This window comes from Grampus griseus (genome assembly GCF_964374135.1).
Source record: "Grampus griseus genome assembly, chromosome: 17".
Lineage (NCBI taxonomy): Eukaryota > Metazoa > Chordata > Mammalia > Artiodactyla > Delphinidae > Grampus > Grampus griseus.
Window position 1 is genome coordinate 4,221,521 of NC_139011.1, and position 13,590 is coordinate 4,235,110.

The 13,590-nt window shown below is 55.2% G+C and overlaps 1 protein-coding gene across 1 annotated transcript in view; it reads left to right on the forward strand.

Moving 5' to 3' along the window:
- The window catches only part of COL22A1 (collagen type XXII alpha 1 chain), a gene marked incomplete at its 5' end in the record, with an annotated part of 239,043 nt that overhangs the window by 56,589 nt on the left and 168,864 nt on the right, over positions 1 to 13,590 (forward strand). Inside the window, 4 exons of the mRNA XM_082674806.1 lie at positions 4,998 to 5,078; positions 6,265 to 6,381; positions 9,037 to 9,081; positions 11,014 to 11,076. Of these exons, the coding sequence (XP_082530932.1) occupies positions 4,998 to 5,078; positions 6,265 to 6,381; positions 9,037 to 9,081; positions 11,014 to 11,076 (306 nt within the window). The remainder of the gene's footprint in view (positions 1 to 4,997; positions 5,079 to 6,264; positions 6,382 to 9,036; positions 9,082 to 11,013; positions 11,077 to 13,590) is intronic.

Genomic DNA, 13,590 nt, shown 5'->3' on the forward strand with positions numbered 1-13,590 from the left:
TTTACTGAGGCCTAATCATATATAGTAAAGTGCACAGATCTTAAGTACATATTTTGATGAGTTCTGTCGAATGTACATGCCAGGGATGGGAAGCGGTAAATGTGTACCGGCTGCCCCCAGCCTGCCGCCTGGCCCTTCCCGTCCACGTGGGCAGCGTCGGTGGGACTCGTGCTAGTGCCTCGTGTCGTGCTGTGGGGTTCATGTGATCAAGCAGGTGCTGTCTGCGTGTCCCGGGGGGATAGGAGCGCCCCAGCGGGTGGCGACTGCTCTTTCCGTCTTCTCTCAACATTGTGTTTACTGAATAGAAAAAGACTTTAAGACTCTGACTCGAAGCTACTTATGGCCTCTTATAAAAGGAAAGGATCACACTGAGATCTTTTCAGTCTCTTTGAATTACTTTTTTGATAACAGTAAGCATCAGATATTACGGGGCCCAGAGGAAAGGCATCCGACCTCAATGAACAGGGTAGGCGGATGGGGGGAGACAGGAGGGGGTGGGCAGGGGTGGCTTCCTGGAGGCAAGTGACTTCTGGGATGAGCCTGGAAGGATGAATTGGATTTGTCTGTGCGCAGGGTGGGAGGTGGCAGGAGCTGAAGCACGGTGGGGGAGGGGTGGGGCAGGAGGCAGGGCCAGGCCTCGCTAGTGCACAGGCCCTGGGATCCACCTGTAGGTGAAGGGGCAGCAAGGGTTGAGGAGGGTGGGGAGAGCTCAGGGCTGTACTGGAGGCCGTTTCCTGGGGCTGCAGAGTAGGGTGGATGGAAGGAGAAGGCGGGTGAGCCCTGTTAGGGAAGGAGGTGAGAGGCCCAGGGCCTGGGCTGGGAAAGGGGGCAGGGCTGGGGGCTGGCCTGGGGATCCTGGCTCCCGGGTGACTCTCTGCTGAGGGATGTGCAACAGAAGCGGCCAGGCAAGTCAGTGGGCATCTAGGCTGATGGACGGGGAGCCCGTCTCCGAGCTGCGGGGAGAGGAGACTCAAACCTTTGGGGCCCGGGGCTGGGAAGGGGTGCTCCTGGGCTCTGGGGGTCCAGCTGGTCTGGGACCTGCCATGCTGGGACCCCTGCCCCGTGACTCCCCGGAGGCCCTGCCAGCCTTCCCTCCGTTTCCCGCTCCTGTGTCCCAGGCCTGCCCAGCTCCAGATCCCAGGGGATGGGGTTGGTTGCTGAGAAGCCGTAACCCCTATCAGGAACCAGAGGGGTTAATTTCTGATGCCCTCCAGCTCTCTGAGTTCATCGCGTGGCTGGTTCTCGTGCTCGGGACCAGCCCTCGCTCACTTGCTTTGAGCAGCACAGACCCAGAGCAGCGCCCCTTCCACCGCTCAGTGCCCTGGAGCTGGTGGACTGCCGGCTTCGCTGCTCTGCACTGGCCCCAAAGCCTCGATTCTGTTTTGGGTAAAGAAGAGTCCTCCAGAGACAAGAGCATTCAGGCTCCACTGGGACGAAGGGGGCTGGGCCCGCGTTTGCCCTCCTTCCGCCCCGGTAGTGGTGGGGGGCAGGCGCAGAGTCCACCCAGAGTCTGAGCAGGGGCCGCCAGTGGGTGTCAGAGCCGCAGGCGCCGGCCAGCACCTTGCTCTGTGCCACCCACCGTGTTCCCAGAAGTTCTCACGGGCTGACTAGGTCCTCCACGTTGCAGGCTGTGACCTCACTCACCGCATTGTCCCCACTCTGTAAGGACGTTCAGCACAGAGATTGAGTCACTCTGGGAGATCAGCTCGGTGCCTTGTGACCACCTAGAGGGGTGGGATAGGGAGGATGGGAGGGAAGGCGACACAAGAGGGAAGAGATATAGGAATACATGTATATGTATAACTGATTCACTTTGTTATAAAGCAGAAACTAACACACCATTGTAAAGCAATTATACTCCAATAAAGATGTTAGAAAAAAAAAAAGTGGCAGAATTAGGAGGCGGGGGTGCAGGCCTCACCGTCTGCTTGGAAGTTCTGCCTTTACTGTGAGTCTGGGCCTCCAGGTCCTGTCCCGTGCTGACTCTCAGATTCGATGGTCACATTGGGCCCTTAACTGGGCCCTTTTAACCCACAGTGTGGAGTCTGGGGTCTGGGCTGGGTCCCACTCTCTCCTCCTCTGGCCCATTGCCATTAAGTGAGTGTCCACGTTGTACCCAGTGCCGGGGAATCCCAGAACCTGACGTTTGTCAGAGGAATACTGTGCCCACTTCCTGTTTTGTGCTGGGTTTCTAGATTAAAAATGAATCCTGATGAACTACATGGAGGGAGGATCAATGAACCCCGCACCCCTTCGTAAACCTTCCAGAAGCGTAGGCTGGGGCACTTGTGACCACGTAGCTCAGGCTTGAACACGGTGGGGAGAGACCACAGCACCCTGCAGCTCCACCTGCCATGGACACCTGTGTCTGGCCTCACCTGGTCTTCACAGTGCCCTAGGAGTCATGTCAGCATCTCCATCTGACAGAAGAGGAAACCGAGGCTCAGGGGATTGGGTGCCTTGACCAGCTGCTCTGAGAGAAGAGCAGAGCTGAGGCTCAGACCCGGGCCCGGCTGATCTCAGATCCTCAGCTCTCTGCACCCTGATTGGTTTCCTCACTGTAGTCAGGAAAGGGTCACCAAGCTGCACATGGTGGGCACGGAGGGAAACTGGGGCTGGAGAGAGGACCCTGCAGCAGTTCAGCCTGGAATTGCTGAGGATGTAAACGGGAGCAGAGATCCCAGGGGGTGGGGGCAGAGGGGCATCAGGAGGTGGGCTCCCTGACATGGTGGAGGGCGGGGAGAGGGAGGAAGGTGGGACAGGGAATGGGGGGATTCCAGGCAGTTGCAAGAGACCCCTCCTGGCTCCCAGGCCCTGCTACCCACCCTGAGTGCACGTGTGCAGGCCCCAGGCCACCTGTGCACCTCCCTGACCCTGACCTTGCCTTCCTTCTCCACCTCTGTCCCTGTGGCCTTGCCAGACAGACCCAGCCGCTGAGCATGTACGCTTGCTAATGCAGAAAGCAGGACCCTCTCTTTAAAATAGGCCTTGTTCCAAAGCATGATTCTGTGTTTTGTCATTTTCTCCTGTCTGTGGGCTGGTGTCTCTACAGGAAATACAACAGACAGACACCTGGAATTGTTACTGTTTCTGCTGAGTCCAATCTGTGGAGTGAGGGCTTACACCTGCCGGGGCCTGTCCCAAAGCCAGGAGGGTGAGGTCGAGGTCAAGCTGCCTGGCCTGCTCGCTCAGGGCCTTCGAATGCAGCACAGGCTGCAGAAGGGCACAGGGGAGGTGCAAGGCTGGGAGCATTCAGCACTGGTGTTAATAAAATAAGTATCCGTTGATTTAGCTCAATTTCCATTCGATAAATGTTTGTCTGTGCATGGTGCATGCATGTATCCACTCAACCATTCGTTCTATGCCTCAGGACACCTGCTGTGTCAGGAAGTACTCTGGGGCTGGGGGTACAGAGAAACACAAGGGATGGGAGAGGCCTGCCTCACAGAACTGCTGTTCTAATCAGAGAAACACAGTTTAAAAAGTAAGCTGAGAAATACACACAAAGGAGGCATTGTGGTCTTTGCTTTTATAAGGATGTACAGGATGACAAGTGACAGGGAGGGCCTGGGCTCTGATGGGTGGTTACAGAGGTGAAAGGTGAGAGGAGCCAGCCTTGTGAGGAGCAGGAGGGAAAAGCAGGTAGGGAAAGAGAGCTCAGTGTGTTTGAGGGCTGTGGGTCAGGATGGGGAGCCCTGGGGGAAGATGGACACCCAAATGTATAATTACCATGCAGGCTGCTATGTTCAGTATTAGCTGTATGTACAAGGAGCCAAGTGGTGGAGAAGAGACCCCGTGAACTCTTCTTGACAGTAGAGGATGTGTATCAGTTATCAGTTGCTGCATAACAAATATCCCGCCATCCCCCGCCCAAAAAAGAGGGATGAAAACAACAAACACTTATTGTCTCATAGTTTCTGTGGTTCAGGAATCTGGGAGGGGCTGAGCTGGGTGGGTCTTGCTCAGGGTTTCTCATAACGTTGCTGTCAAGCTATTGGCTATTGCTGTGATCTTGAAGTTAGAACAGGGCTGAAAGACCACCTCCAAGCTCACGCAGGTGATTGCTGGCAGCCTCCCGTGGGCTGTTGGACTGAGGGCCTCAGTTCCTTGCTGTTGGATTGCTGACAGCGGCCCTGGTTCCTCCCTACGTGGGCTTCTCCGTGGGGCAGCTCCCTGCGTGCCAGCTGGTGACCCCAGGCTGCGTGATGTGAGAGAGAGAGAGAGAGAGAGACCATGCGCGCACGCACCAAGAAGCCAGTCTTTCTATAACTGATCTCGAAGTGACACGCCGTCACTTCTGCCGTGTTCTGTTCCTCAGAAGCCAGTGACCAGGTCCCTCCTACACTCGGGGGTGGGGAGGTGAATGAATCAAAAGATCTGTGGGTGTATTTTTACAACAGCTCCTGAGGGGATGCCTCAGTGTGGTTGCTAGTTTCCAGGGGTTTTCCTGGAAGGGAGGCCACGTGCAGAGGCATGGATGTGAAAATCCGTGGTTCCCTTTGCTGTGCAAGAGCGTGTAAGTTTAATTAGGTCCCATTTGTTTATTTTTGCTTTTATTTGATAGAAGCAAACTTGTAATATAAAAAAGTTCACTTAAGCTGCCACATGGAGATGAGAGAGTTGAAAACAGGGATACTCTGAACCTTTGGAGACTGTTGGTGGCAGCACCATGGCAGGGGCTTTAGTGAACGCAGTGGCCACGGATTGTGGACGGGAGGAGGCGTGTGAGGGGCCTGAGCTGTAACACATTCAGAGCAGGAGAAAACGCTGCCCCCAGTCTGTGCTGACTCAGCTTGCACTTGGGGTTCGCGCTGTTAGAGGGATGGGCTGTCTGTAGATGACGCTTAGGCTCCCTCTGAAGTTCAGCTCAGGGTCAGACCATACAGGCCCTGAAGGGGAAGCGGGCCTGATCCCTGAGCAGGGCCTGCCTGAAAGCAGGGAGGATCTGGGTTCCAAAGCCCCGAAAACTCACTCTCTGTCCTCGTTTTCCCTCCCAGTTTGACCTACAGCGGATCGTGATTTACTGTGACTCCCGACACTCGGAACTGGAAACGTGCTGTGACATCCCCTCGGGTCCGGTGAGCAGAGACTCTGCATGGAGGGGTTGGGGGGGGGGCGGAATGGGTCCTTGGCTTCCCGAGGGAGGGGGTGTCCTGGGCCCTGGGATGGGATCAGGGGACACCCGCCACCACAGTGCGCCCTGGGAGGGAGCCCGGTGGTCATTGCTAGGGTTCCGTTTCCTGGTCTGGCGGGCGTGGGTTGGGGGAGCGGGTCATGCAGGTCTGCCCCAGCCTCGGTCTACGGCCCCCGGGGCTGCAGCTGAGTGATGAGACCCAGCTCTGGGGAGCACAGGGCAGAGGCTGGCAGGGGGGAACGGCATCTCTGCTGCCAGCGCTCAGAGTGGGGAGGCCGCCTTGCTCTGCGCTGCTCAGCAAGACAGGAGGAGGCAACACGGGTTCAGGAACAGCGGGCAGAGGCTCCTGGGCCCCCGGCGCAGTTCTGCCTCTCCCAGGGCCTCCCCACCTCTGCCTCGGTCCAGGTCCCTCCCTCTCCATTTACCAAATACCAGTTCCGAGGGTGCTTCCATGGTCCTGCCTCCCAGAGTTGAAAGCTGAAATCCATGCACTCGGCGGGCGCGGGCCCGGACACAGTGAGCACTCGGTCAGCGTGTCCTGTGTCAGGACGAGCGGGGGGCACAGGCACCCGGGGTGGTGGTTACCAGGGCTGGGGCTGGAGTCAGCTGAGCCTGACTGTAGAGAGAGAGGAGAGAAAGGAAAGGGAGGGAGACGGGTAAGAGCAGGAGAGAATAAAGGGAAAGAAGGAGTGGGGGAGAGGAAGGGAAGAAAGGAGGGAGGGAAGGGGCTGGCGAGGGTAAGGAAATAAGTCATTACGGGCACACCTGCTGGGTTCCTGCGTTCCGGACTCTGAACTGGATGCTTTCTCCGTGTCCTACTAACTCCTCCTCACTGCATTATGATGGAAACGCCCTTGTCCCCATTCTGCGGAGGTTAGCACCGAGACTCAGAGGGGTTAATGGTTCCCACAGGCTGCTGAGAGGCCAGTGAAGTGGCTGAGCCTCTTGGCCCACGCCAGCCTGACTCCAGGGCCTCAGGGTACCAGCACCTGCGGTCAGACGCTACTTGCCCTCCCTGCTCAGGCTCCGGTGTCCTCAGGGTTCCTGCCTCCCCTTTGCCTGTGCAGGGAAGCTCCAGGGAGTGGTGCCGGGCAGGAAGCCAGGTTCTGACTGCTGTGCTTCCCTTCCAGTGCCAGGTGACCGTGCTGACGGAGCCCTCACCCCCGCCCCAGCCGCCTCCCACCTCCGGCAGTGAACAGATCGGCATTTTGAAGACTATCAACTGCTCCTGCCCAGCTGGAGAAAAGGTACCATCCACAGTCCACCCTCAGCCGCCAGCCCGGGGCCCCAGAGCTGAGTGGGGCAGGGTGGCAGCAGAACCAGCAGTGGAGGTGGGAATTTCCCATCATGCACGTGGGCTGCCAGGGCAGGGTGGCCCCAGGCTCCAGGCGACTCTCCGGTCAGGGGCCTGTCCTTGCTCCTTGGGCTTCTCCCTTCTTGATTTCTGTGCACATCGGGAGGGGAGCTGCTCAGACCCAGCCGTGACGAACCTCTTCCTGAAGTTCGTGACGTCTTCCCAAGGCACTCTGGCTCCTCCCGGTCTCCTCTTCACTCGTGTGTGCGCCTAAACCAGCCAGATTTGCTTCGAGGATAAGACTCTGCATGGGCAGCGGCCGAGGGTTTAGGTGTGCTCTGCGGGACACACCCTCATCCCTTTCTTCTCGACGTTCCCTGTAATTAGCTGTACTATATAATCTACATGCGTATATGAGTAGAGTTTAATGCCTCTTGTTTCTAATTTTAAAACCTAATGTGTTTCCGACTGCCACCACCGCCTGCCCTTTAGCCTAGATGAAATGTCTCCTCGAGTGCCTGAGGCCTTCATCTGTTTTTCTGTGGACGAACAGCCCTCTTAATAAGAAAACAATTTCCACTTGAGCAGAATAAACAGATATGTGAGGATGACAAAATCGAGATGGTCTCCGTGAAGATCTGCTCGACTGGTAGCCCCCCAGGGCCCTCGGTCTACAGCATTCAGTATATCCATTGCTCTGTCTGCCCCTCCCAGCTCAGGGCGGCACACAGGAGGTGCTCCCCAACTTTGCAAGGGCCTTGGGAGGCACAGACAAAACTACGAAATCGTGGTTGACGTTCATTGGAGTGGACACACTTTAAGAATTTCCTGACAGTTTTGTTTCAATAAGCCACCTGTCCTGGCAGCCTCTCCTCCTTCCCTTCTTCCCTCTCCTCTGTTCTCCTTCACACTCTCCTTTCTTCTTTCCACCCAGAGACCCCCTCCCAAGGAGCTCCCAGTCAAGTGGGGATTTCTAACCATGGCCCAGCTGGCTGGGAGGCCACGAGAAGCAAGCTCGGTCATGCTGCGAGCTGAGGCTTTGTCTGGGGCGTCGGTGGAGTTAGGGGCTTCCGGCCTGGTGCTGGGTTAGGATTGGGAGAAGCTAGAGAGGGAGCCAGGGTGGGTGCACCCAGGGCGCCGGGCAGGGATCCTCGTCCGCGCCCCTGCCAGGCTCAGGCGGTCCACAGACAACGTGTTGATCGGGTTCTCACCCATCAATGTCATAACGAAAGCAACTGTCCAAACCCAAGTCCTTTTGAATTCTTGTTTTCCATGGAAAACCCCAAACGGAAAGGGTAACTGCAGCAGCGTGGGGCTTGGCCCACTAGCCTGCAGACTGTGCCCGGGAGGGTGGCCGATGCTATCTCTGCCTAGTTCATGGTTTCCCTGGAGCCCTGCCCTGGCAGGGCCCCTCGGGAGGAAGTCTGGGGTCAAGCAGGCCTCCGTCCTCTCTTCCCGCCCACCTTCTCACTCTCCAGCTCACGACCACCTGCTGGATCGCCACTGACCTCCTGAGCTTGGCTCACAGATCCCCTCCCCCACCTGTCCCCACTCTGTGTGGCCCCTGGTCCTAGTTGCCCTTCTAGCCTCATCTCACTCCCCTCTCCCCTCCCAGTGTCTAGGCAGGCGGGAATGTCCTGTTCCTCGCCAGGTCATGCTCTTTCTTGCCTTCTGGAATTTGCATATGTAGCACCTTCTGCCTAGAACATCCTTTTCCCTCCCGCCACCCCTTTTAATCTGCTAATGCCTGTTCTTCTTTCAAGATCCCCAAAGAATCCTTTTCTGATCCCATTATTATCGTCTGTATGATCTCCCTCCTCCCTGCCTCCCTGCCTGCCTCCCTGCCTGCCTGCCTGCCTTTCCATTCTTCACATCCATCCATTCAATACCTGTTCATTTAGCCCGTGCTATTTGGGACATTAAGACCCTTTCTTTCCGTCTTCTTCCAGAGACCATAACAATGATCACATTGGAGTAAAACTGCCTACTTGTCTTTACTTCCATAAGCTCATAAATTCCAGATGGCAAAGGCTGAATCTTTCCATGTCTGTATTTTCAGCCACTATATGAAATAATGGTTGAATTGATGGATAAGTGGACCCAGGGTATGAAGGATGGATGGAATGGCTTATTGGGTGATGCCACCCAGAGGGTGAGGCTGGCATTTGTAAATTGATGGCTGTATTTGGAGGTCACGTCCAAGTTCCCCATGTAGGTTGGCAGTTTGAGAAAGGGTGCTCAGCTCCAGTGAATTTTTTTTTTTTTTGTGGTACGCGGGCCTCTCACTGTTGTGGCCTCTCCCGCTGCGGAGCACAGGCTCCGGACGCGCAGGCTCAGCAGCCATGGCTCACGGACCCAGCCGCTCCGCGGCACGTGGGATCCTCCCAGACCGGGGCACGAACCCGCGCCCCCTGCATCGGCAGGCGGACTCGCAATCACTGCGCCACCAGGGAAGCCCTCCAGTGAACTTTGTCCAATTTATTGATTGGCATGTGGCTTACTAAGGGACTGGCTTATGAGCAGGTGGAGGGGATAACCAACTAGTAAAGAGAGAAAGGGGAAAATTAAAACAGAACCTTACTTGTTTCTTTTGTCTTTCTTCCTTTAGGGTGAAAAGGGCTTTGATGGCCCAGTGGGACTCCCCGGCCCAAAGGTCAGTACTGGAGCCGGCAGAGAAGCCCTTTAGAGCGTGGGGTCCTTTGATTTGCTCTCTTTGTAAGAAGGAGAAAAAACTCCCGAACGATGGTGTGTTAGGTTACTGTCCTGCGGGGCTTTGCTTCCGAGCTTGTTGAGATGGAAGGATAGGGCAAGTGGCATAAAGTCGGTAACCTCTGAGTCCCTTCACGGTTCAGAGCGTCCATTTCTCAGCCTGAACGTGTGATCGAGAAGGAGAACACGCACGCCTGGGCTCAGATGCTGTTCACGCCAACAGGCTCAGCCCTCCGTGGCCAGCTAACTCTGCATCAATCCTTTCAGGCCTCCATATTCCAGAAACTTCGGGGGTTGCGCTTTAAAGAGTCTGTTCAGCACGCACGATCTGTTTGTTTGACGTGCGTGGAATTCTTTTTGTACACGTTTTCCAAACTCACGAATTGCTCGAGGCCAGGTACCTCCTTGTGGGCTCCTCCCTCCTCAGCCGTGGACCAGCCTCTTCTCTGTCCACCACTGCCCAGGTTTATCGCATTTACGGAGCTGGACAGGGCTGTCGTCTCGCATCATTTTTTCGGTCTCGGAAAGCTGAGACCCAGAGAGGTGTGCATTGCCCGGGGTCACACAGAGGCTGAGGGAGGAGGTCAGCGTTGCCCAGTGGCCGTTTCCTAGTCTGGTGTTCGAAAGAGGGGCTGAGTGTGATGGTGCAGACAACTAGCGATGACTGCATCCCCTTCCCTTCCCTCCCCCCTTCTCCCTCTCCCCCTCCCCCTGCCTCTGTCCCTCCGTCTCTCCCTTTCTCCCCCTCCCTCTCACCTGTATTACTTGTGTTCACATTCATTCAGTGCATCACCACTGAGCATCTCCTAAGGTCCCTTTTGTCCTCTCCCTTCTTCCTTCCTCTGTATGTACCTCCTTCATCTTCCCCTTTTCTCGCCCTTCTCCCCTCTGTCCCCAGTGTGCTAGGATGGGGAGAATAGACAGACAGACACACGCACACACACAGGAGGTCCAAGGTGCCAGGTGTTCGCTGCGAGAGAGAGAGCAGGGGCCTCTGCCTTGCTGAGCAGCCCCTGGGCTGTAGCCTCAGCTCCTGGGCTGTCAGATGGAAGAAGAGAGCAAAGCTGTTCGGGGGTTCGTGAAGCTCTAAGTAGAAAACGTTTGTCTGAAGCAGTGGCCGTTCATGGAGAGGCCGAGCTGTGCTGTGGTCGGACAGATCTGGGGTTGTGCAGACGACAGAGCCTGACCCCTGACCCTGGGAGAGAAGATGAGGTGGGAGGGAGGGGATTCTAGGGAGGGAAACAGGTCCCACCACCTGCAGATAAGCCTGGCTGCCCCGTGGTTGATTGGCAGTCCTGGCCCTTTAGTCAGTGTCCCAGCCCGTCCGTGCTTAAGATGCTGTGTAAACACCTTGATTCCAGCGGCTCCGTTTACCTAGAGGTAGCTCAGGTCGTGTCCACAGGCGTGGCCTGGTGGATCCTGGGTGCCCAGGCCCGTTCTGGATGCAGGGACATACCAGGGAGCCATGTCCCCGGACTCAGAGCCAGCAGGAAGAGGCATGACAGGGGGTGGGACGCTGGGTTGCGGGGAGCGGGGCTTCCTGGGGAGGCTCCAGGATGCCTGGGGGGGCCCGCCCTAGCTGGGTCCAGTAAGATGCGGAGGAGCTGCCGTTCCCGTTCCCAGGGTCAAGGGTGCGATGCTTTCACCCACTTGCTTTCTCCAGATGTCCTTCGTTCCGGGAATTAAGAGTTTGAGAAAATTACTCAGATGCTTCTTCCCTCTCCGGGGGTGGGAGGCTTGGCCTCATGGTGCAGTTGGCAGTGACAAAATCGGCTGCTTCCAGAAAACTGGGGCAAGGTGGGCCATGGGCAGCTGGTGTGGGAGAGGTTGGTCGGAGGACCCGACCCAACGTTCGTCTCTGGTTTCCACCCCTCAGGGGGACGTGGGAGCCGCTGGGCCGGCTGGAGCTCCTGGACCCAAGGGAGAGAAAGGAGATACGGTGAGTGAAGGCCCCTCTGCGTGGCCAGTGGGGGGGACCCCTCTGCACGGGCACAGGAGGCCTGCCGGCCGCTCCAGCCTCACCCTGCACCACTCCACCCTCACCCCCCGAAGTCTGTGCTCCAGGTTGGCAGTGATGACTCCCCCAACTGGCCATGTCTCACCCTGGCCATTGCATATGGTTTTTCCTCTACCAGGAATCATTTTGCCCTCTGTCCACCCCCGTTTGCCCCTCACCTCCCCCTCCTGCCTGGCTCACGTTTTTGCACCTTTCAGACTCAACCGGTGTAGTTCTCCAGGGTATCTTTGCAACCCCAGGTCTGGCTCACCCCCTCGGTTCTCCCACATCCCTGGTGCTTGTCAGTCCCCGCATCAGCTGACTCCCTGATACCGCGGTTTGCCGTGTGTCGGTCCAGCATCCCTGGCATCTGGCCCAGCACAGACTGTGTTCATGCATCCTTAGGTTGATGAGCGAGCACAGTGGATGGTGGGTCAGGGAAGAATTACAGAGATAAACGATTCATGGTGCAGAGCAGAGCTTAGGAGCCACATGGCTGGGAAGCAAAGGCTGGCTCCACCAAGATACTTAACCTTCCTGTCCTCAGTTTCCTCATCTGTAAAGTGGGGAGGATAAAATTAACTGTTGAGTTGCATGATGAGGTTTAAAACGAGTTAACGCATGTAAACAGTTTGTAACAGTGCAGAAGCAAAGTAAATGCTATTGTTCCTCTGTTGTTACCTGGCCTGGTGGAAGCACTAAACCCATCCTTCAGACTGCATCTTGTAGCATCAGTAGCACAGGTTTGGAGTCAGGTGGGCCTCAGTAGCTGTCCCCGGCTCCTGCCTTTATTGGCTGTGTGACTGCGAGCGGATTGCTTAACCTCCCTGAAAACCTCATTCGCTCCATGAGCAGAATAAAGAAAAGAGCAGCTTTGTCTGTAAAATGCCTGGCCCATGGTAGGAGGCCAGTGAACGAGAGCGAGTGTAATCAGTTCCTTTTAGGTTCTCAGTGCGCAGGGGAAACCCGACGACAAGACAGAGCCGCTCCCCTAGAAGAGTTAGCCTGGCAGACACCCCCGTGCCATCACCTGAGAGCTCATGATTGTAACTGTACCGCCTGCCCTTCTTCACAGGGGCTTCATGTTGGTCCCTCCTTACTCCTTAGAACAGCTTCTTAAACTTAAGCTCATCACTCACGGACGGGAAGGATACAGAATTTTCAGACTTGCGTGATGCGCTCGTGATCACATCAGGTGCTCTGCCTGTGTGTGGCAGAGGCAGGATTTGAATCTATTTTAATCTGAGTCTTGTGCTCACTTGCTGAGCTATACCTGTCACCCACACTCTACACACCGGCCTCCTGTGCAGAGGTGGGAAGCAGCCGCTCTGTGCAAATTAACATGGAAATAGGAAGAGAGGCTTACATTTAACAGCATTCATGGCGTGCCGGGATCTGTGCTGTATGTTTTACAGATTTCTGGCTCATTTAACCCTCAGTTCGATGTTGTGAGGTGAGGGCTAGTGAAACACCCATTTTACTGATACACAGGGAAAAACCAGGCTACAGAAACTGCCTGTGAGAGGGCACAGATGTCGGATCTAACAGACAAAGCCTGCAAAGTAGCCATTGTAATCACATCCAGAGAACTAAAGGAAGCCATTCGGAAGGAAACAGAGGGGAGCATCATGACATTATCTCATCAGATATAGAATATAAGGAGGTAGAAATTGTTAAAAAGAACCAAATGGAAATTCTAGAACTACATGGAAATTGTAAAGTACAGTCAATGAAATGAAAAGGAAAATCACTCGAGAGGCATGACAGTAGGTTTGAACTGGCTGAAGAAAGAGCCAGCATTCTTGAGAACAGATCAGCAGCGATCATGTCGTCTGAAGATCAGAGAGAAACAATAATGAAGGAAAATGAACAGAGCCTCAGAGAAGTGTGAGGGCCCGTGAAGTGCGTCAGTGCACATAACAGGGGTACCCGGAGCGGAGAGAAAGGAGCAGAAAAAGTGTTCAGAGAGATCACGGCTGAAGACATCCAGAATTTGGTGAAGAGCAGTAATCTGCACGTTCAGGAAGCCTCGGGAAGTCCAATCGAGAGAAACAGAAGGAGGTCCATCCTTAGAAAAATCCGTCCTTAGAAAGGAGGTCCATCCTTAGAAAACTCCATCCTTAGAAGGAGGTCCATCCTTAGAAGGAGGTCCATCCTTAGAAGGAGGTCCATCCTTAGAAAACTCCATCCTTAGAAGGAGGTCCATCCTTAGAAGGAGGTCCATCCTTAGAAGGAGGTCCATCCTTAGAAAAATCCATCCTTAGAAGGAGGTCCATCCTTAGAAAAATCCATCCTTAGAAGGAGGTCCATCCTTAGAAAAATCCATCCTTAGAAAAATCCATCCTTAGAAGGAGGTCCATCCTTAGAAAAATCATGGTAAAAAACGCTAAAAGACAAAGCAAAAGAATCGAAAGCAGAAAAAGAAAAATGATTCCTGATGTACAAGGAAAACCCAAT